Raw genomic sequence first — 20,932 nt, 5'->3', positions numbered from 1 at the left:
TGGGCTCCCACCCTCCCCCTTTCTAACTCCTCTGTTCTCTCAGAGGCAGCAACCCCCTGTGTGATGTTTACACAGCCTCAGAATCAGAAACGCTGAAACCCATGAGACCTTTTGGGAGCCACATTCCAGGAAAATGAGAAGCCAGTCACAGCTCAGTGTCACTTTCTGCCCCCCTCCACCCCCTCGCCTCGCCCCCTCCCTGCCGGTGTACGTGTGTGTACGTGTGTGTATGTGTGTGTGCACTAACTGCTTATGACACACTCCAAGCTAACTTATTAACTCCTGAAGGTCCTATACTCTATTACCTCAGAGAGAACTTTAGGAAGATGAAGTAGGGGTGCGTGGGTTGTTACAACTTCTTGCAAATTTTTGTAAAGCAGAGAGAAAACAGCTTCCCGCCCAAGACCTACCTTGGCCTTGACTGGCTCCCCAGGAGAAGCAGAAGCCAGGAGAACACAGAACCCAGAGGAACCAGTGGCTTGCTCCTAGGGGGCCTGCCCCCAGGAAAATTGAGGAGGAGTTTCCAGGGGCAAACATGGGTTACTCAGGTGTTGTCAGGGAACCCCAGCATCGGAACTATTAGGAATGGTAGATAATAATGCATATCCCTGGACCCGAGCCCAGTCTCACTGAACCAAAGCTGAGGGTGGCAGGAATATGCTTAACAGGCTCCCCAGATGATGCTGAGTTCCACTGACAGGTGGTGTGAGGGAACCGTGACCCATGGCTCTTCCCCTTAGAAATCAGAAAACAAACCTCGGCAGCAGAGAGTAGAGGCTGAGAGCAGAAGAGGGGAGGTCCCCTGCTGCAGTGAAAAGTGATCAGGCTTTGGAGCCCCAGGTCCACTGCCTGCCAGCTTCATGACTGGCACAAAGTATTTCACCTCAGTGTTCTTATTTGAGAGTGGGGCCAATTGCACCTGCTTTATGTGTGTTTTTTCAGGGATTAAATGAGTTGAGGGTCAAGTAGCCACCCTGCAGAGGACACTCAATAAACAGTGGCTTTAACCAAAGTGATTGCATCAAAAAATCCTGTAAGAGTAAGAGAAAAAGCAGATTCTTTGAAAAAGCCAACAGAGTTGGCAAAACATCCAGGTAGACTGACCAAGAAAAAAAGAGAGAAAACTCAAATTACTAGAATCAGAAATGGAACAGGAGTTTGGGGCGCCTGGGTGGCTCAGTAGGTTAAGTGTCTGACTTTGGCTCAGGTCATGATCTCACGGTTCGTGAGTTCAAGCCTCACGTCAGGCTCTGTGCGGAAAGCTCAGAGCCTGGAAACTGCTTCAGGTTCTGTGTTTCCCTCTCTCTCTCTGTCCCAAACCCCACTTGCACGCTGTCTCTCTCTCTCTCAAAAATGAGTAAATGCTTAAAAATTTAAAAAAAAAGAAAAAAGAAAAAGAAATGGAATAGGAGACATTCCTGCTGACCTCACAGAAATAAAAAGAATCATGAAAGAAGACTATAAACAACCATATGCCAATAGATTAGATAGCCAAGAGGAAATGGACAAAATCCTTAAAAAAAAAAAAAAAACGAAAACAAAACAGGGGCGTCTGGATGGCTCAGTCGGTTGAGCATCTGACTCAGGTCATGATCTCGGCAGTTCGTGAGTTTGAGCCCACATTGGGCTCTGTGCTGACAGCTCGGGGCCTGGACCTCAGCTTTGGCTTCTGTGTCTCCCTCTCTCTGCCGCTCCCCCACTTGTGCTCTGTCTCTCTCTGTCTCTCAAAAATAAATAAATGTAAAAAAAATTTTTTTTAAACCAAACTTCCAAAACTGACTCAAGAGGAAACAGAAAATCCAAGTTGAAGAGCTCAAAGTTGCAATCAAAAAACTATGCACAAGGGAAAACCCAGACCCAAAGTGCTTCACATGTGAATTCTACCAAACATTTAAAGAAGAACCAATACCAATTCTTCACAAACTCTTGAAAAAATTGGAAGAAGAACAAACACTTCCCAACTCATTGTATGAGATCCTTATTACCTTGATACCAAAACCAGACAAAGACATTACAAGAGAAAAAAAAAAACTAAAGACCAATATCTCTTATGAATAGAGATGCAAAAACCTTTGACAAAATACTAAAAAATAAAGCCAGCTACATGTACTAATAATTATGCACCATGACCAAATGGGATTCTCCCCAGGAATGCTGTTTTCACACCTGAAAATCAATTAGTTTAATCCATTCTATAATACAATCCATATCAAAGAACAAAAATACAAAAACCACATAATCATCTCTATAGATGCAGAAAAAGATTTGACAAACTCCAGCCATATCTCATGATTTAAAAAACACTCAACAAATTAGAAATAAAAGAAAATGCCCCTGACGAAGAGTATCACCAAAAAACCCCACAGCTAACATCATGCTTAGTGGTAAAAGACTGAATGCCTCCCCTAAGGTCAAGAACAAGATTAGGATTTCTGCTCTGGCTACTTCAAGTCAACATTATACTGGAGGTTCCGGCCAGGACAATTTGGGGGGAGGGGGGATTAAAAAAAACACTCAGGTTGGAGAGGAAGAAGTGAAACTATATTCACAGGTTATATGATTTTGTATAGAAAATCCTAAAGAATCCCTTAAAAAACTATTAGAACTAAAAAAATTAAAAAAAAAAAAAAAGGGGGCACCTGGGTGGCGCAGTCGGTTAAGCGTCCGACTTCAGCCAGGTCACGATCTCGCGGTCCGTGAGTTCGAGCCCCGCATCAGGCTCTGGGCTGATGGCTCGGAGCCTGGAGCCTGTTTCCGATTCTGTGTCTCCCTCTCTCTCTGCCCCTCCCCCGTTCATGCTCTGTCTCTATCTGTCCCCAAAATAAATTAAAAACGTTGAAAAAAAATTAAAAAAAAAAAAACTATTAGAACTAATGAGTTCATCATGTTGCAGGATAAATCTCCAATATACAAAAATAATTGTATTTCTATACACTGGCAATGAATAATCTAAAATTGAAGTTAAGAAAACAATTTCATTTAAAGAAATCCATTTCTTCCATAGAAAAGATTAAAATACTTAGGAATAAATTTTATAAAACACACTCAGAAAACTACAAAACCATGTTGAAAGAAATTAAAGATCTAAATAAACAGAAAGACATTCCATGCTCATGGATCAGAAGACTCAATATCATTAGGATAGTAATACTCCCCAAATCAATCTATAAATTCAATGCAACCCCTATTAGAATCCCAGCAGATTGCTTTTTAGAAATTGATAGACTGATCCTAAAACCCAGGGACCCAGAATAGCCAAAGTAATCTTGAAAAAGAACAACACAGAAGACTCACACTTCCCAATTTTAATATTTACAACACAAAGCAACAGTAATCAGAATAGTGTGGTACTAGCATAAAGACAGTCATATGTATCAGTGAAATAGAATTAAGAATCCAGAAATAAACCCACACATCTATGGTCAAGTGAGTTTTGATAGAGTTGCCAAGATCATTCGGTGGGGAAAGAACAGCCTTTTCAACAAATGCTTCTGGGACAATTGGATAGCCACATGCAAAGGAATGTAGTTGGACCCTTACCTCATACCCAATATAGAAATTAACTCAACATGGATGAAAGACCTACCTGAAAGAGCCAACGCTACTAGACTCTTAGGCGAAACATAGGGGCAAATCTTTATGACCTTGGATTCGGCCATGAATTATTAGGTATGACACAAAAGCAAAAGTCATAAAAGAAAAAATAAATAAATTAGACTGTATCAAAATTTTACACTTTTGTGCAAAATGAAAGGACAACCCACAGAATGGGAAAAATATCTCAAATCATATCTGATAAGGGACTTGTATCAAGAACCTATAGGGGCGCCTGGGTGGCTCAGTGGTTAAGCAGCCGACTTCGGCCCAGGTCATGATCTCGCGGTCCGTGGGTTCGGGCCCCGCATCGGGCTCTGTGCTGATGGCTCAGAGCCTGGAGCCTGTTTCAGATTCTGTGTCTCCCTCTCTCTGACCCTCCCCCGTTCATGCTTTGTCATTCTCTGTCTCAAAAATAAATAAACGTTAAAAAAAAATTTTTTTTAAAAAAAGAACCTATAAACAACACTTACAACTCAGTAAAAAGACAGATAATCCAATTTTTAAATGGTCAAAGAATCTGAACAGACATTTCTCCAAAGATGATAAAGCAAATGACCAATAAGTACATGAAAAGATGCTCAACATCACTAGTCATCAGGGAAATCAAATCAAAACCACAATGAGATGTCACTTCATATCCACTAGGCTGGCTATAATCAAAAAGATAAGCAGTGACAAGGACATGGAGAAATCATAACCTTCGTACGTTACTGGTGAGAATGTAAAATGGTATAGCAATGTTACAGGTTGAATTGTGTCCCTCTAAAAAGATATGCTGAGGTCCTAATCCCCAATACTTGAGAATGGGGACCTTATTTGGAAGTAGGTTCTTTATAGAGATAATCAAGTTAGGATGAGGTTATTGTTATAGGTCTTAATCTAACATGATTGGTGTCTTTATAAAAATTTGGACACAGAGATAGACACAGAGGGAAGATAATGTGGAGACATACAGGGAAAATACCACATGAAGACAGGATTGGAGTGATGGATCTATAAGACAAGAAATGCCAGAGATTGCCAGCAAACCACCAGAAGCCGGGAAGAGGAAAAGGATTTCCTCTACAGCTTTCAGAGGAACATGGCCCCGTCAACACCTTGACTTTGGACTTCCAGTCCCTAGAACCATGAGACAATAAATCTCTGTTGTTTTAGGTCACGGGTTTTGGTACTTTGGTATAGCAGATCTCGAAAACTAATATAAGCTACTTTGAAAAACAGCCTAGCAGTTCCTCAAAAAGTTAAACAGGGTCACCATATGACCCTGCAATTCCACTCCTAGGTATATACAGTTGACCTTTGAATGAGGGGGTTAGAGGCACCAATAGCCGGCACATGAAAATCCCCATATAACTTTTGATTCCAAAACAACTTAACTACTAATAACCTACTGTTGACTAGAAGCCTTACCAATAACATAGTCAACTAACACGTTTTTTACTCAAAGTTAGCACACATTTTATATAGCGTATGTATTATATACTGTAGTCTTACAATAAAGTAAGCTAGAGGAAAGAAAATGTTAATTAAAAAATCATAAGGAGAAGAAAATACATTTACAGTACTGTACTATAAAAATCTATAAGTGGACCCGTGCAGTTCAAACCTGTGCTGTTCAAGGGCCAACCGTATACCCATGAGAAATGAAAACATATGGTCACAAAAAGACTTGTACGTGAATATTCATGACAGCATTATTCATAATAATCAAAAGATGGAAACAACCCAAATATCCATCAACTGATGAACGGATAACCTCACATAATGGAATGTTATTCAGACATAGAAAGGATGTGCCTTGAAAACATTATGTGAAACGAAAAAAGCCAATCATTAAATGAACACCATACATTCTATTATTCCATTCATATGAAATCTCCAGAACAGGGAAATATGTAGAGACCGAAAGTAGATCAGTGGTTGCTAAGGGCTGGGGCAGGGGTGGGGGGAAAGGACAGAGAGACTGAGAAGTGACAGCTATAATGTACAGGTTTCTTTTCAAGGGGACAAAAAGGTTCTGATGTTGATGGTCACAGAACACTGAATATGCAAAAAACAAAAAACTATGACTTTAAATGGGTGAATTGTATGGTATGTGAATTATACCTCAATATACTTGTTACCAAAGAGAGAGAGAGAGAGAGAGAGTGACCAAGAGGGAAAGGATGGAGAGAGGTCTCCAGAAGCTGCAGACCACTGGTTTTCAAATCTGGTCGCAAAGAGGACTCGCCTGGCAGGCTTTTACTTAAATCAACTTTATTGAGACAGAATTTACATACGGTAAACACATCCCTTTTAAGCATATAGTCCAATGAGTTTGACAGATGGATACATGTGCATAACTACCACCACAACAAAGATAAAGAACATTTCTATCACCCAAAAAAAGTTCCCTCACACCCTTTTGCAGTCAGTCTTCCTACCACCCCCAGGGCCAGAAAACTACTAATCTGCTTTTTGCCACGACAGCTTCATACTTTCCAGAATTTCATAAAAATGGAATCAGCCAGTGTGTACTTTTGTGTCTGGCTTCTTTCACTCAACAGTGTTTTTGACATTCACCTCCAGTGCTATGCGGAACAATGGTTCACTCCTTTTCGTTGCTAAGTAGTATTCCATTGGGCCATTATATCACAATTTCTGCATTCACCTGTTATTGAATATTGGGGTTTCCCCAGGTAGGGGCTACTGTGAATAAAGCTGCTATGGATATGCACGCATTTTTGTGGACATGTTTCCATTTCTCTTGGGTAAATACCTTGGAGTGGAATTGCTGTGTCAGGGAGCAACCGTGTATGTTAACTTAATAAGGAACGGTCTGTTTTCCAAAATGGTTGTACCATTTACACTCCCACTGCTAGTTGCCACTTTTTTTTTTTTTATAATTTTTTTTAATTTTTTTTTAACGTTTATTTATTTTTGAGACAGAGAGAGACACAGCATGAACGGGGGAGGGGCAGAGAGAGAGGGAGACACAGAATCGGAAGCAGGCTCCAGGCTCTGAGCCATCAGCCCAGAGCCCGACGCGGGGCTCGAACTCACGGACCGCAAGATCGTGACCTGAGCCGAAGTCGGACGCTCAACCGACTGAACCACCCAGGTGCCCCTAGTTGCCACTTTTAAAAATCCCAATGCCCGGGTCATGTCGCAAGCCAATTAAATCAGACTCTCTGGGGAGAAGGACCCAGGCATCATTATTGCCCCTAGGTGATTCTAATGCACAGACAAGGTCTTGAAAGCCAGTGCTACAATCTCAGGTGCCTTGGGGCCAGCAAACAAGCAAAAGACACATTATATTCACCTGCACCATTTCCTGATGCCTCCTTGATAATGGAAAGAAAAGAAGAAAACATAGGCAAGCATCTAGTCTCGAGTCAGCTATGTTGGTCTTCCAGATTCTCCCCACCTTTCATGAGTTAGGAGAAGGCGGAAGGAATGTAAAATAATAAATATTGGGGCACCTGCGTGGTTCAGTCGGTTAAGCACCTGACTTCAGCTCAGGTCATGATCTCATGGTTCTTGAGTTCGAGCCCTACGTCAGGCTCTGTGCTGACGGCTCAGAGTCTGGAGCCTGCTTTGGGTTCTGTGTCTTCCTCTCTCTGTGCCCCTCCCCAGCTTACATTCTGTCTGTCTCTCTCTCCCTCTCAAAAATAAATAAAGCATTAAACATAATAATAATAATAAATATTAGCAACTTTTTGACCACTTGATTTTGAGCTTGGCATTACAGTTGGGTCATCACTCTCAGTGCTCACAAGAGTCCTACAGGATAGGCCCTACTATAATCCCCACGATACAGATGAGCAAATGCAGCTCACAGAGGTAAAGCAACTTGCCCAAGGTCACGCAACCAATTATCCATGCAGTCAGGATTTAAACTCAATATTCTTCCTCCAGGGCCACAGAAGACTCAATGGGTCCCAAGGCATGAAACACACCCACCCCCCACAACCCTCAGTCCAACTATACCCGGGACAGCAGGAGAATTCTCCAAGCCTCCAACACAATCGTGAAGGAAAGCCGCAGGTGTGTTTATGAGAGAGTGGTAAAGGTGGTGTATAATATGACTGAAAGGTGGGGGTTAATTATGGGATTTCCTTTCCTTTCAAGCTTAAAGGATGGGATTTAAACCCCTTTGGGACAGGGGAGGAGACCAAGTCATTGCTGGTGCTCGGGACAGGGAAGAGCCAGGGTCTGGGAAGAGGGAAGGAGAGAGATAAAGAAGCAGGAGGTGAGTGGGAGCTGCCTGGAGGCTGAGGAGTGGGCAGTTTGCCTGCCTGGCTGCCTGGTCCTTTCATTTAACTCTTCTCTGGCCTGGGAACGGGTGAGGAGCACTTTGCTGGAAGGAGCCGCTCTCTTCAGCGGGGACGGCTATTTCAAAACAAGGAGCAAACCAGGAGTGAGAAAAGCATTTCTCAAAAATGTATCTGGGGATTAGGGAAACCGTGTGGGCTATGCAGGTACTCTGTACTATCACGGCAACTATTCCATAAATCTAAAACAACTCTAAAATTACAAGTTGCCTTTAAAGTGATAGATAAATGGGGCGCCTGGGTGGCTCAGTCAGTTGAGTGTCTGACTTCAGCTCAGGTGGTGATCTCAATGGTTCGTGAGTACGAGTCCACATCAGGCTTTCTGCTGTCAGTGCAGAGTCTGCTTCGGATCTTCTGTCGCCCTCTCTCTCTGCCCCTCCCCTGCTCGTGCTGGCGCTCCTTCCCTCTCTCTCTCTCTCTCTCTCTCTCTCTCTCTCTCTCTCTCTCTCATTCTCTTCCCTTCTCACCTGCTTCCCACCCATGGGTCCAAGGGCAGGGCCAGAATCATGTAGAAGACCACTGGCCCTTAGCCAAGTTGGTTACCCTCCCCAGGCCTCAATTTGGGATCTATAAAATAGGACTACCAGGAGTCCAGCCCACATCACAGAACCGAGAAGATGAGTGGAAACGTTTTGTGTGTTGCAAAGATCTGTGTAAATCCAGATGATTCAATGTTCATAGCACGTCTGTTCATAATAGCCCCAAACTGGAAATCACCCAAATGGCAATCAACAGTGGCATGGATAAACAGGTTGTGGTTTATTCATATGCTGGAATACAACACGGCAATCAAGAAGAATGAACCGCTACAGTGTGCACGCACACAGATGAGCCTCCCAGACCTAATGGTGAGTGAAATAAGTCAGGAGCAAGAGTCAACATACTGTAGGAGTCAATTCGTATGCAGTTCAAACAGAGGCAAGCAATCTGGGATGGTGCAAGTAAGACTAGAAATTACCTTTGAGGGATACTGACTTGGAGGGGCGCATAAGGGCACTTCTGGGTGCTGGAAATGTTCTGGATCTTGATCTGGTTCATATATAGGTACAGACTTATCAATGTATGCTTGATGGTACGTAACTTATACCTCAGCTAGAAAATGTAAATGACTAAAATTACTATGTGGAGTCAGTCTCTGTTGGAAGGTAAGAGGGCTTTTGGAGGGAAATTATGAACCCATTTGCTACTCCTTCTTTCCTGCTCTCACACCCTCCCCTCACCACCCCCCTCCATAGCCTCTCTCTAAATGGGAACTTCTTGTCCCTCAACATTCCTTGATTCTATTCCTTTACTCCTTCATTGGAACCCCTACCTCTAGAATAGTGGGGTCAGGCACTATTCTAGAAACTTGAGGGTGCAACCTAACTCTCGGCCCTCCTTTGTGCAGTAAACAGGTATTTAACATATACTTTGAGGCCCCTCCTCTACCAACACTAAGCATTTTCTCTCAAGCAGGTCCAAGTGGGTAAAGAGCTGGCAAAGAATATCTGGAATAGATAACCCTTCTCCACCTGTGGTTCAAGAAAGGAGAAAACTGTCTACTAGGTGCTGGTATCCATTTATTCCTCTACAACAGAGCTCACATAGCTGGAAGACAGCAGGGGTAGAGTTGAAACCCAGGTATAGGTATGTCTGACTCCTACATCTCTGCCCTTCCCAACGCTCTCACAGCCCCCCAGGAGCCAGATTCACCGTGCCTTCTCTCTGGGCATCTGTACGGTCAGCCTCCAAGGTGGCCCCACTGATTCTTGCCTCCAAGTATTCGTGTCTTTATATCGCCCCCCCCCCCCACAATGAAGATGACCTATGCAACCAATAGGATATTGTACAAATAACAGTATTTGTCTTCCAAGGCTAGGATATAAAAGGACTGCCTTGAATTACCCACTTTGTGGAAGCCAGCCGCCATGTTGTAAGGACACTCAAGCAGCCTAGGGAGAGTGCCATGTGGTGAGAAATTGAGACCTCCTGCCAACAGCCAGCCCCAAATTGCCAGCCACATGAATGAACCACCTTGGAAGCAGCTCCTCTAGCCTCAGTCGGACTTTCAGATAACTGCAGCCCTAGCTGACATCTTGACCGCCACCCCATGAGAGACTCCAGGCCAGAATCAGCCAGCCAAGCCACTCCAAACTTTCTGACTCATGGAAGCTGTATGAGATAATAAATGTTTGTTGCTGTTTTAAGCTACTAGATTTGGGGGCTGTTTGTTATATCATATTGCTTCATATACATAATATAGCCCCTCTCAGCTCAGAGCCATGGGTTCATGCTGCAGGAACAGTCTGGAAGGTGGCATGTTAAGGGGTCCAGAATGATCCACTCACCAGAGGGGTAGCCAGCATGGGCTGAATTTAAGAGGACAGGAGAGGACACACATCAACAAGAAATCCCCAGCATGTGCGAGAAGGACTGTGAAATAAGAAATCAAGCAAAGCAGAAATCCTGGCACCTTCCTACCTAGAAATTTCTTACACACTCCATCTATCTCAGTAAATGGAACCACGTGGCCAGTTACTCTGGCCAAAAACCTGGGAGTCATCCTTGAGCCCATTCTCTCTCACATACCCAACATCTCATCCATCAGCCAAGCTCTGGGCTCTACCTCAGAATGTATCCCAGACCTGGCCCCTTCTCACTGCTTTTCCTGCAAGCACCACGGCCTAAACCACCAGCCCCCTTCACCTGGCCAACATCAGCAGCCTGTTGACCCATCTCCCTACCCTACTCTTGTGCCTGTTCAAGGCCAGAGGAGTCTTCTCAGAATAGAGATCAGATCATGTGGCATGTGCTCAGAACACTCCAGGGCTACTATTCTCCAGCAAGACATGGCCTTCTTTCAAGCATAATAAGCTCATCTCACCTCAGGGCCTTTGCACGTGCTCGTTCAATTTTCCAGATCATCATGTAACATCATCATTTGGGTCTCACCTCATGCAATACTTCCTCTGAATTTTCCGGGGCCACACTAACATAATCACTCTCTAACCCACTGCTTTAGCTCATTTCCTTCATAACATGTTTACCTATTTACTGCCTGTCTCCCCCAGAAAAGTGTCAGTCCCGTAAGGGCAAACACCTTATCTATCTTATTCACTTCAAAACCAGTGTTTGTCTCTTGATGTCAGCTCAGGTCATGATCTCACAGTCACGAGATTGAGCCCCACATCAGGCTCCATGCTGTGTGTCAAGCCTGCTTGGGATTGTCTCTCTCTCTCCCTCTCTCTCTGCCCCTCCCCCACTCATAGTTGGTCTGTCTCTCTCTCTCTCCCCCCCCCCAAAATAAATAAATAAACATTTAAAAAAAACAGTGTCTTAAAATAAATGTGTTTCTTACCAAAAAAAAAAAAAAAGTGTCACATGCAAAGAGTTCAATAAACATTTGTTTAATGAATCCTGTCCAGAGGTAAGGGGGTGGATGAAATGACCTCCAAGTTGATCTGGCTGTAAAATCCAGAGGACAGAGCTCTGCTGTGTGCTCTGGGGCTCACATCGCCCTTCCCAGCAGAGGAAAAGGCAGGGCGGTAGTAAGAGCTGTGGTTTTAGGGGAAAGACTTGCCAGCTGGGTGGAGCTCACACCACCGGTGGGTCCCATTTCCTACAGAGGAAAATCCTCCAAAAAGCTCCTTCTGTCTGCCTGGCCACTGCCCTGCCGGGCCACCTCTACCCTCTCAGTTGTCGTCCTTGGCTGGGCAGAGCAGGACTGCCGCAGCCTGGTGGATTCTGAGCTTCCAGTATTTTTAAGAATTACCAGGCAGGCTACACCCCCCAGAAGTCATCTTTGGCATCCCTCTGTCACCCCACAGGAGGCTGCTGTATAATAGGGAACCCTCTTCTGTCACACCTCCGGACCTCTTTCAGCCCCTGTTCACCCAGACTCAGACCCTTCATTGCCAGTATGTTCGTCCCCTTATCCTAGTTGAAGGAATCCGCTGCCATAAGAGATGGAAAGCAAAGACGGAGGGGCAGGTAAGGATTAAGGAACGTCAGCAAGATCGGATATTTAGAAGGAAGCACAAAGGTCCAGGGACAAAGATGGGTGACGAGTTACACTGTGAGACCTTGGCAAAGTCATCCAACCTCTGGATGCTTCAGTTTGCTTATTTGTAAAACAAGGAGATCTTTCAACCTGCTTTATGCGGTGATGGAATTAAAAGAATAAAATCAGACAATGCACTGAAGTGCTTTCTAAAGCCTGAAGCACTGTACAAACATCCATTGTTATTAAGAGAAGCAGGTGCAGAAAGCAGGAGAGAAAGAGAGTAGACAGGGAGGAGGGAGGAAACAAAGGTTCTGGAGTTAAGGGTGGAAAAGCTCTGCTCTGGACGAAGAGAACAAGGAGGGAGATGGAGGGAGGAGCAGAAACCCACTGCCCCCACCTGAAGAAGGCAAGGCTGGGAGAGTCAGAAAAGCAGAAGGCACCTGGAGGGGCAGGACCGTCCACCTGCGCCCATTGCGAGCCGGGCCGTTGGCACCTCTGCTACGAGGGCACTTCCCCTCCCCCACCCCCACCCCCGGAGTTCACACACAGATGGGGAGATGCCCCCAGCAAGGCCATGTACCCTGCTTGAGCAAGGTCACTCCGGAAGAAGTGGATTCCCTTGCAGACCTGCCCGCTCCAGGGGCACCCTTCCCCAAAACAACAGTTGGCTCTTGGAGCTACCAACTGATAATAATCAATTACTCTGCTCTTGAGCACCTGCCTTATGTCAGGCACTGGACTGCGCACTTCACACGCATTATCACATTTTATCCTCATAATAACCTTTTCTTACCCCATACCCTTGAGAATAAAACAGAGGCTCCGGGAGGTTAGATGCCTTGCCCAAGGTCACTCAGTAAATAAAGAAGCAGAGCATGAGATGTACTGGATCCTGGGCCTCAACTGCCCAGTACTTCTTTTTGAGACATCCTCCCTCCTGCTTCCATTCAAGGAACTCCTTCCTGAAAGATCAGGTGTGAACGGCAAAGGTGGGGTGAGAGGGCAGGGAGGATGTAAGTAATAATGGGGGACAATGCAGAGATGGGCTGTGTAACAGGTAAGGCAGGGCATTTCCACCTCCAGAGAGCTGAGCCCATCTGACAGAACAGCTGCTCTCCCAAGTATTCCATCATAATCCATTACTCCAAGAAGCCAACTCGTGATCCATCACTCCTCAGTCCAGGCCCGAGAGGATGCAGCAGGGCTCCAGCCAACCTGGCCAACCAGGACCCAGCAGTCCCTCTGACCTTCTTGCCTCAGTTTTCCTCTCCCACCAAGACCAGCCCTGAAACACTGATGGGGAAACTGAGGGCCAAAGTGCCACCTGGCCAATAAAGAGAGTGGGATAGTCTCGCAGGAGATTCCAGGCCCAGGGAAACCCTGACCTCCAACCTCATCCCCACTTCTACCTACCCCGTTTTCCCGCCCTCGGGGTCTTTTGACTGTGGCCCCCATCCCGAGTTTTTCCAGATTGCCCCCAATTGGGCCAACCAGGGCTCTGCGCGGCCCATGGGATAACTGAAACGCGTCGTCCTCCTCCTCCTCCTCCACTCCCACAAGCACACCCCCCCCCCCCAACCAAGGGAAATGCCTTCAGAAGCCCCTCCCTCGGAGCTTGGTCCCCGCCAGCCACGTTCAGGAGCCGCGGAGACCCCGCGCGCGGCCCCCATCCAGAGCCCCCTCCCCCTCCCCCGCCCTCCTCCCGCCAGTCCCGGCCCTCGCCTTCACCTTGACCCGGGCCGCTCCCGGCCCCAAATCTTGGCATAAACAAAGAGCGGGGCAGGGGACGACCCGCGCACCGCCCCCGGCCCGCCGGCGCCCCGGGCGCCCCCCGTGCCCCCGCTCCCGTCCCAGAACCCGAACCAGTCCCGTCACCGAGCCCCCCGCAGAGCCAGGCGGCCCGCGGCCCCTTACCTTGGCCTGGCATTTCCGATGACAGGAGAAGCTGCAGACTGTGAGAGGGCGAGACACAGAAAGAAAGTTTAGCCGCGAGGTATGAAATGGAAACTCCGGCGAATCTCCTCCCACCCCCGCCCGCACTCCGCGCTTGGGAGGGAAGGAGGGAAGGAGGGAAGGAGGGACGGAGGGAAGGAGGGAAGGAGGGACGCAGGGAGGAGGCGGCGGAGGGGGGCCGCTGCCGCAGCTCCCCGGGGCCCGCGGGGTGGGAACGCCGGGGACTGCGGACCCTCCGGCCGGGAGGCACCGAGCCCCCATCACCAGAGCCCCTGGGGCAGGCCTGCGAAGGTGGGAGGAACAGGAGGAGGGGAGGGGGGGACAGACTCCCCCGCTGGATCCCTGCCAGGGGCAGAGGTGGCCCGGACCCAGGCCCCATGCCAGCCGCGCCAAGGAATAACGGGGGCCTTCTCCCCTTACACACACACACACACACACACACGCACGCGCGCGCGCGCGCGCGCGCGCCAGGAAGGCAGTCGGCACCCCAGGAACCACAATCGCACCACTCACTCTCCCCCAGAGAGGGACACACGGACCGGATTTACAGTCCAGGAGAAGACGGGTGCACACATACATTCGCATTTACACCCATACACACACAGACTCACCCATAACCACTTATACCCGTACACTCAGCCAGACTTGCAAACATAACCATATGTACACATATAGCCTCACACACACTCACACTCATGCCCAAGGGAAACCTCTGACTCAGGGACACCAACACACAGCCTGACACGGACGTGTAGACACAGACATATGGACAGATGCTCAGACAGGCTCACAAACTTCTTGTCCATCATTTGAAACATACACACACACACACACACACACACACACAGGACTTAATTCTGCCCTCCCACTACCAGAAGCTGGAATCAAATTTCCTCTGGGGTTCCCTCCGTCTGGAATGTCCCAGCCCTGCCTGCCCCACCCACAGGGCCCTCCACCCTGGGGTTTGCTGGTGCCCTCCCACCAAGTCCCACAGATGGAGTGAGGGGTCTCCTGAGCTGAGCTCCTACACGGACTTGACCTTATTTGCTACCACGACCTTATTTGCTACCCACGACCAGTGGGTTAGCAGCACTGGTTAGAGAACAGGGGTCGGGGAGGCAGGGGAGCTGCTGCAACCCCAAATCCTTGGTAGCCACAGCCAACTGCCCTGACCTCTTGGATCCACAGTTCCTCTAATCCTTTTCTGTCTTTGAGCCAACTTGATTCTCAGCAGAATGCAAAAGGGGAGACTGAGGCACAGAGGAAGGCCCAGAGTTGCCAAAAGAGGCTCTGGGGCTCTCCATACCAAGGCTTCTGATTGGTCCGTGGGAGTGGAAGTCCAGAGGCACAATGGGTGGAGCCTAGGATTCAACCTTGGCTATTGGCCCTCCTCGCCTGGGACCTTGTTCTCCCAGAACCTAGTCCTGGCCCCAGCTCAGGCGTGTGACTCAGCTGTGGCTGCACAAGGCTTTCCTGACCCCACCAGCCACCCAGCCCAGCTCAGGGACTTCTCCGCCCCTGGCCACACCAAGACGTATCCACCCCTGGCCACCCAAAACAAGTCATGCCCATCTGCTAGCCTTTCTGCTTCTCTGTCTCCCCACTCTCACTACCCCAGCGTGGCAACTCCCCTTCAGACTCCCCAGCCCCACCTCCACACCTTCTTTTCTGGCCTCAGAACATGGAATTGAGAAAGCCTCAGGCTGAGTGTGGCCTGAGCTCTGAAGGCCTTTCCAGCCAGACCGGCCCCCCACTGGGCCACTACCTCCAGCCTGAAGGAGCTTTCCCCTTCCTCTGCTAATCAAATCCCAGGCCTTCAGGAAAAAGTCCTGGGCCCCTCATCTGGAGGCCTCCCTCACTGTTCCCTACCTCCTTGCAGGTATCACCAGAGAGAGCATGTTTCCCATCACCTCCTTGGTTCCTACAGCTGTGGGCTCCTTCAAAGGAAGGATCTCTCTCTCTCTCTCTCTTTCTCTCTCTCTCTCTCTCTCTCTCTCTCTCTCTCTCTCTCTCTCACACACACACACACACACACACACACACACACACACACACACACTACACAGTGCCTGGTATACAGTAGAGGTTTAACAAATGATTGATGAGTTGGACCTGACTGAAGATCTCCCCTGAATCTATGTACACCCCCATTTAATCATTCCTACCCCACTCTTAGCCTTTCCCTGAGCCATACTCTGCCCCCAACAGTTAACTATCCATTAAAATGGATCCCTAAGTATCCAATCTGGGCCTCCTGATCCCAGTCTAGATACCAACAGCCAGGATTCCATCTTCCTCCAGTATCATACTGCATACCTGACAGTTCACAGAATGCACCAAACTCTTGCCTGCCTCAGGACCTTTGCACTTGCTGTTCTGGCTGCCTGGAACACTCTCCCTCACCCCAGCCGTCTATTGTTCCCCAAGCCAAATCCTTCTCCTACTTCTAGAATCCACCGAAAGCCATCTATCTCCCCAAAGAGGCTTTTCTGACCACCCAAATTACATTAGGTACTTCCAATATTCTTTCTCAGTGGTACCCTGATAATTTCCTTCTTAATACAGTTCACAGTCTGAAGTCAACGTGGGCAATTCCTGCTCATTTATGAATAGTGCATCTCCCTACACTAGACTCACCAGGACAAGGAGCATGCCTGTCTCATTCGCACCATATCCCCAGTAGCTAGAACGGTATCTGCTCCAGCCCACAACAGCAAACAGCAGCTTTGTGCAAATTAGAAAAAGGCTTACCCTCTGAGCAAACCAACCCCTTGGACACACAGCTGAGTAGAGTATCTTTGTGGAAATGGCAAGGAGGTGCCCCCTCTCCAGGCAGACCCCACTCTGTACCTGAGTGTGTGGTTTGGAGAGCAAAGAGTGGCTGCTTCCAGGGCTCCCTCGGGTAGGCGCCCTTGGCAATGAACAGCCTGCATGACCATACAGGGCAGCCCTGCCTATCACACAGTGGGCAGACACTCCACAAATGCCCTTGAATGGAGGGCAGATGGAGAAATCATCGGGCAACTGCAGTACAGTGTTCTGAGGGCTCCCTGCGTGCTGGAATGCAGAGAACTTGCCCTTGAAAGCTCTACAGTGGGGAGCAAGGGAAGACCTCCCCCAACCCCCCAGAGCCCAGAAGACAAAAGCTCGGCAAACTCAACTCAAGTGGCAGGTTCCAAGCAGCTCTGCTGAGAGCTTTTGACACCTTAGGAGCACCTGCCCACCACTCCCCAAGGAGGCCCTCTTGCCCTGAGTGCCCTCCAGGGACTGTGCGCTCACAATCTTAGTCACTCCTTCTCAGCAACCCTACACACACCCGGGGCAGTATTTCCTACTCTGACTTGCACATCCCCTCTGCTGTAATTTGAAACTTGAGCATGACATTCTGCTGGCTTCTCACTTCCCAGATCAATGGCACCTCCCGGAACCCTCTCACACAACGAACAGGGCTGCTTTATACACCCAACTGAATATCATCGAAAGGCTGGTGTGTGACCTCTGGGGCTCAGTCATCAAAGGCACTGTGGCTTCAGCCCTGGTCTCTTGGATCACTTGCTGGGGCAGAAGCGAGTTCCGATGCCACGAGGCGCTATAGACAGGGCCACGCGAGGAACGGCCGCGGCCCCCTGCCACCGGCCTGCGCCCATTTGTCAGGCACAGGCCCAGGCCACCTGGCAAGTGGATCCTCCAGGCCCTGTCTGTCAGGCCCTCCGATGACTACTGCCCTGGCCGCAGCTTCATGAGGGACCCAGGGTCCAAACCACCCAGCTAAGTCACACGGGAACCCCTGACCCTCAGAAACTCTGTGACATAATAATTGCATATTCATTGTAAATTGCTAAGTCGGGGGATGATGTGTTAAGTAGCTACAGATAAACAACACAGAAACCAGGGCACAGGATCCCTCAGAAAGCAAGAGGCTAAAGGCTGTTGCTGGGAATTGAGGCCAGAGGCCATCTTCTCAGTCCTGCCTTGCGTCCTGGGACCAGCATGCTCCTCCCCGTAACCCTTTCTCCCCTCTCCTTACCCTACAATATGATTAGTCATCCTGTCCCAGAAAGTAACTCCAAAGAGGCAGTTGGGTCCCCCTTTTCCTGCCAGCCCCCCACCACTGCACCAGTTCGGGCCGATTATCCTTCCCTGGGCCCCGTCTCCCCTCCAGCCTTGTCCTCCTTCAATCCACAGAACCACAGGCCATTCTCGAGTGCAAACCAATCGCATTTATACTCCTTCTTAGAAACACCTGGTCCAGCACCTCAGCACGCTTATAAGGCCCCGCACAGGCAGGTCTTGTCTTCGCCTCCAGCCACTGCCCCAAAAGAGATCTGTTGCTGCCACAGTGAACTCCCCCAAAAGACATTGAGGCTAGTAGGCCTGAAATGGTGAACTCATATATATCCTCTGAGGCCCAGTTCAAAACGCCCCTCCCTAGATGATCAGGCACTCAAAGGCTCCTCCTCTGTGCTCCCAGGCAGGTCCTGTTCAACCTGGCAGCTTGGTATCCTGCCCCTTCTCCTAGCACAGGGTCTGACATACAGATGGGGCTCAACACACGTGGAGTACACTTAAAACTGGAAAAATTCTCCCCAGCCCAAACCACTGGGACTGGGGCTGATGTTCCGGGGCAATGAAACAGACACAAGAGAGGGTAGGTGAGCCCTACTTTTCAGCTCAGCTCCTGCTGGGAAAGGGCAAATAGGGACCGTGGTCAGTGCTTTCCGAGTGTGTCAGTACAAATACTACCTACGATCCAACCTGGTCCAGCTCTCCATCTACCCACTTACCTACCTGGCTGCGTGTAGACTGGCTCTCAGCTCAGATGTAGGTCATGCTCTGTGACCTGGGACAAGTTACTTAACCACTCTGAGCCTTAATTTCCTCATCTATAAAATGGGGGCAATAACCGTATCTACTTTACACGGTTGTTATGGGAATTAACTGACTCCCTATATGTGGGCGGCCCACAGCATAGCAGCTTTTCATCCCTACTGTTATTATACTGGAGAGCCCCCAACTCCTAGTCAGGAGGCCCGGCTTCCGGTCCCAACTGCCATCATATAGTTGTGTGACGTGAGGCAAGTAAGTCATTCCCACTCTCTGGTCCCCACCACGCCCTGCTGACTCACACTCATTTGCCTACATTACCCCTGAAGTTCCCTACATCACTGAGCCCTGGAACAGATGGTCCTCAAGCCCTCTTCCAGCTGTGAGAGTCTGTGTTACCCACCGGTCTCCCCACCAGTCACCACCTGTCTCTTCCTCCCTCCAGCGAACAGCGAAGAAAGCAGGGGAAGCCCAGGTTCCAACCCTGCGCACATCCCACACACTGGAGGAAACACCCAGCCTGTGATTGACATGGATGCCCACTCCACACTGTACCACACCTCACTGAGGGTCAAGGGCAGGAATACGCCACCCTTCCCAGCCTGATGTCCTCCACGCTTGAGTCCTTCCCAGATGCACATCTCAGGATCAACCCCACCTGAGCGAACCGTGGCCCTCCCCAGCTCCCACAGAAGACAGTGGCCTCTGAAGCCAGTGACTCTGCAAGATGAAGCCCCCTGGGGAGTGATCCCATCAAACCAAAGCTCCGTGCAGCCCCGAGAGTCCCATCTCTGCCCATGGGTGTCAACAGTGACCCCCACACAGCAGGGCACCTCCCCTGCCTTCCAGGCTCCTGATACACCAGCTGGTGGCCTAAGAGGGAGCTGAGAGCCCCATAGTGTAGAGGGGTCCATAGGTTACCTTCTGGGGTGGAAAATTGCACCCCCAACCCCAGCCCTCAGCCAGCTCCCGCCTCACTGGCTCACTGGGCTGCCAGGACTCTGTCCTGAGGTGGCTTCCTGCCTCTCAGGAACACAGGAAGCCAACATTGTTGGGATCTAAATGGCCTTTTCCTCCTGGCCTCGGCTTGGAAAATGAGCACATAGCCTCAGTGTGCACCTGACCCCAGCAATAACCGCCCACACCCCCAGTGGGCCTCAGCTTCTTCCCCAGCTGACAGAGTGACTAGTCCAGCCACCCACCTGCCCACCCAGCCTAACAGCCCTTCCCTGCTCTGCTGATCTCCATGGCCTTGGGCAGGCCATGGTATTCAAACAGTTGTTCAACGTTATTCTAGTTGTTTCTATGAAGGGGTTTTTTTATGGATAAGAGTAACATTTAAATCAGGAGACTTTGAGTAAAGCACATTAACTTCCATAATGTGGGTGGGCCTCATCCAATCAGTTGAAGGCCTGAATAAAACAAAGACCTCCCCAAGCAGGAAGAAATTCTGCCAACAGACTAGTTTAGAACTTGAACTGCAATTCCCTGGGTCTCCAGCCTGATGACCTACTCTGCAGATTTTGGACTTGCCAAGTCTCTGTAACTGCATGAGCCAATTTCTTAAAACAAATTACCTACCTATCTCTATCCATCCATCAACTACCTACCTACCCATCCATCCATCTATACACACATCCTGTTGGTTCTGTTTCTCTGGAGAACCCCAACTAATGCAAGGGATGGTCAGAGGTATGGGCGCCATGAGACTTTGAAGTTGAGTGAGAAGAAACTTCTAGATCATCCCGTCCAGTGCTTTTGAAACTTTCATGCACATGGACTCCTATGATATTGGCTACCATCATGCGCATGGACTCCTTTGATATTGGTTACCATTCAGGAATGCTCATTCTGTACCAGACTCTGTTCTGAGCCCTTTATGTGTACATATTATCTCATTTCATCCCCAAAGTAAGTCAAGGAGAGAGGTGTGTGATGTGTGTCATTTGAAAGGAGAGGTAACTGAGGCTCAGAGGGGTTATGCGACCTGCCTAAGTTCTCCCTTGTAAGCGGCAGAGCTGGGATATGAATTCAGGACGCCTGGGCTAAGTACAAAACCACCATCCATTCTGCCTCCTGATACATTTAACTCCCACAACCAGAGCTTTTCTGATTCAAATGGGCAGGGGCTCCAGAGTCTCAGCCCCTCAAGCCTTCCCTTGGATTTCTCCTTTTTCCTACCTTCTCAGGCCCCTAAAGTATCCCCAAAAAAAAAAAAAAAATCCAGTTCCTTTGGAGAACAGTTTAGAACCTCTAATCCAGT

At 48.7% G+C, this 20,932-nt stretch overlaps 1 protein-coding gene and 1 long non-coding RNA gene across 9 annotated transcripts in view; one reads left to right on the top strand and one right to left on the bottom strand.

Annotated features, from left to right (window-relative positions):
• TNS1 (tensin 1) overlaps window positions 1-20,932 on the bottom strand; it is a 194,652-nt gene that overhangs the window by 157,273 nt on the left and 16,447 nt on the right. For 4 of the 8 annotated variants that reach the window (XM_058705321.1, XM_058705311.1, XM_058705368.1 and 1 more), the window contains one exon: window positions 13,807-13,844. In XM_058705321.1, the coding sequence (XP_058561304.1) occupies window positions 13,807-13,844 (38 nt within the window). Of the gene's footprint in view, window positions 1-13,806; window positions 13,929-16,596; window positions 16,614-20,932 lie in introns of those variants that run through there. The other 4 variants (XM_058705296.1, XM_058705302.1, XM_058705360.1 and 1 more) reach the window with 3 other exon arrangements.
• On the top strand, window positions 13,604-20,592 carry LOC131498316 (uncharacterized). Its single transcript, XR_009255375.1, has 2 exons — window positions 13,604-13,885; window positions 19,115-20,592. It is a non-coding gene; the product is annotated as an uncharacterized LOC131498316 (long non-coding RNA).

The sequence above is a fragment of the Neofelis nebulosa genome, chromosome 2 (assembly GCF_028018385.1).
Source record: "Neofelis nebulosa isolate mNeoNeb1 chromosome 2, mNeoNeb1.pri, whole genome shotgun sequence".
Lineage (NCBI taxonomy): Eukaryota > Metazoa > Chordata > Mammalia > Carnivora > Felidae > Neofelis > Neofelis nebulosa.
This window is presented reverse-complemented; position numbering and strand designations above follow the sequence as displayed.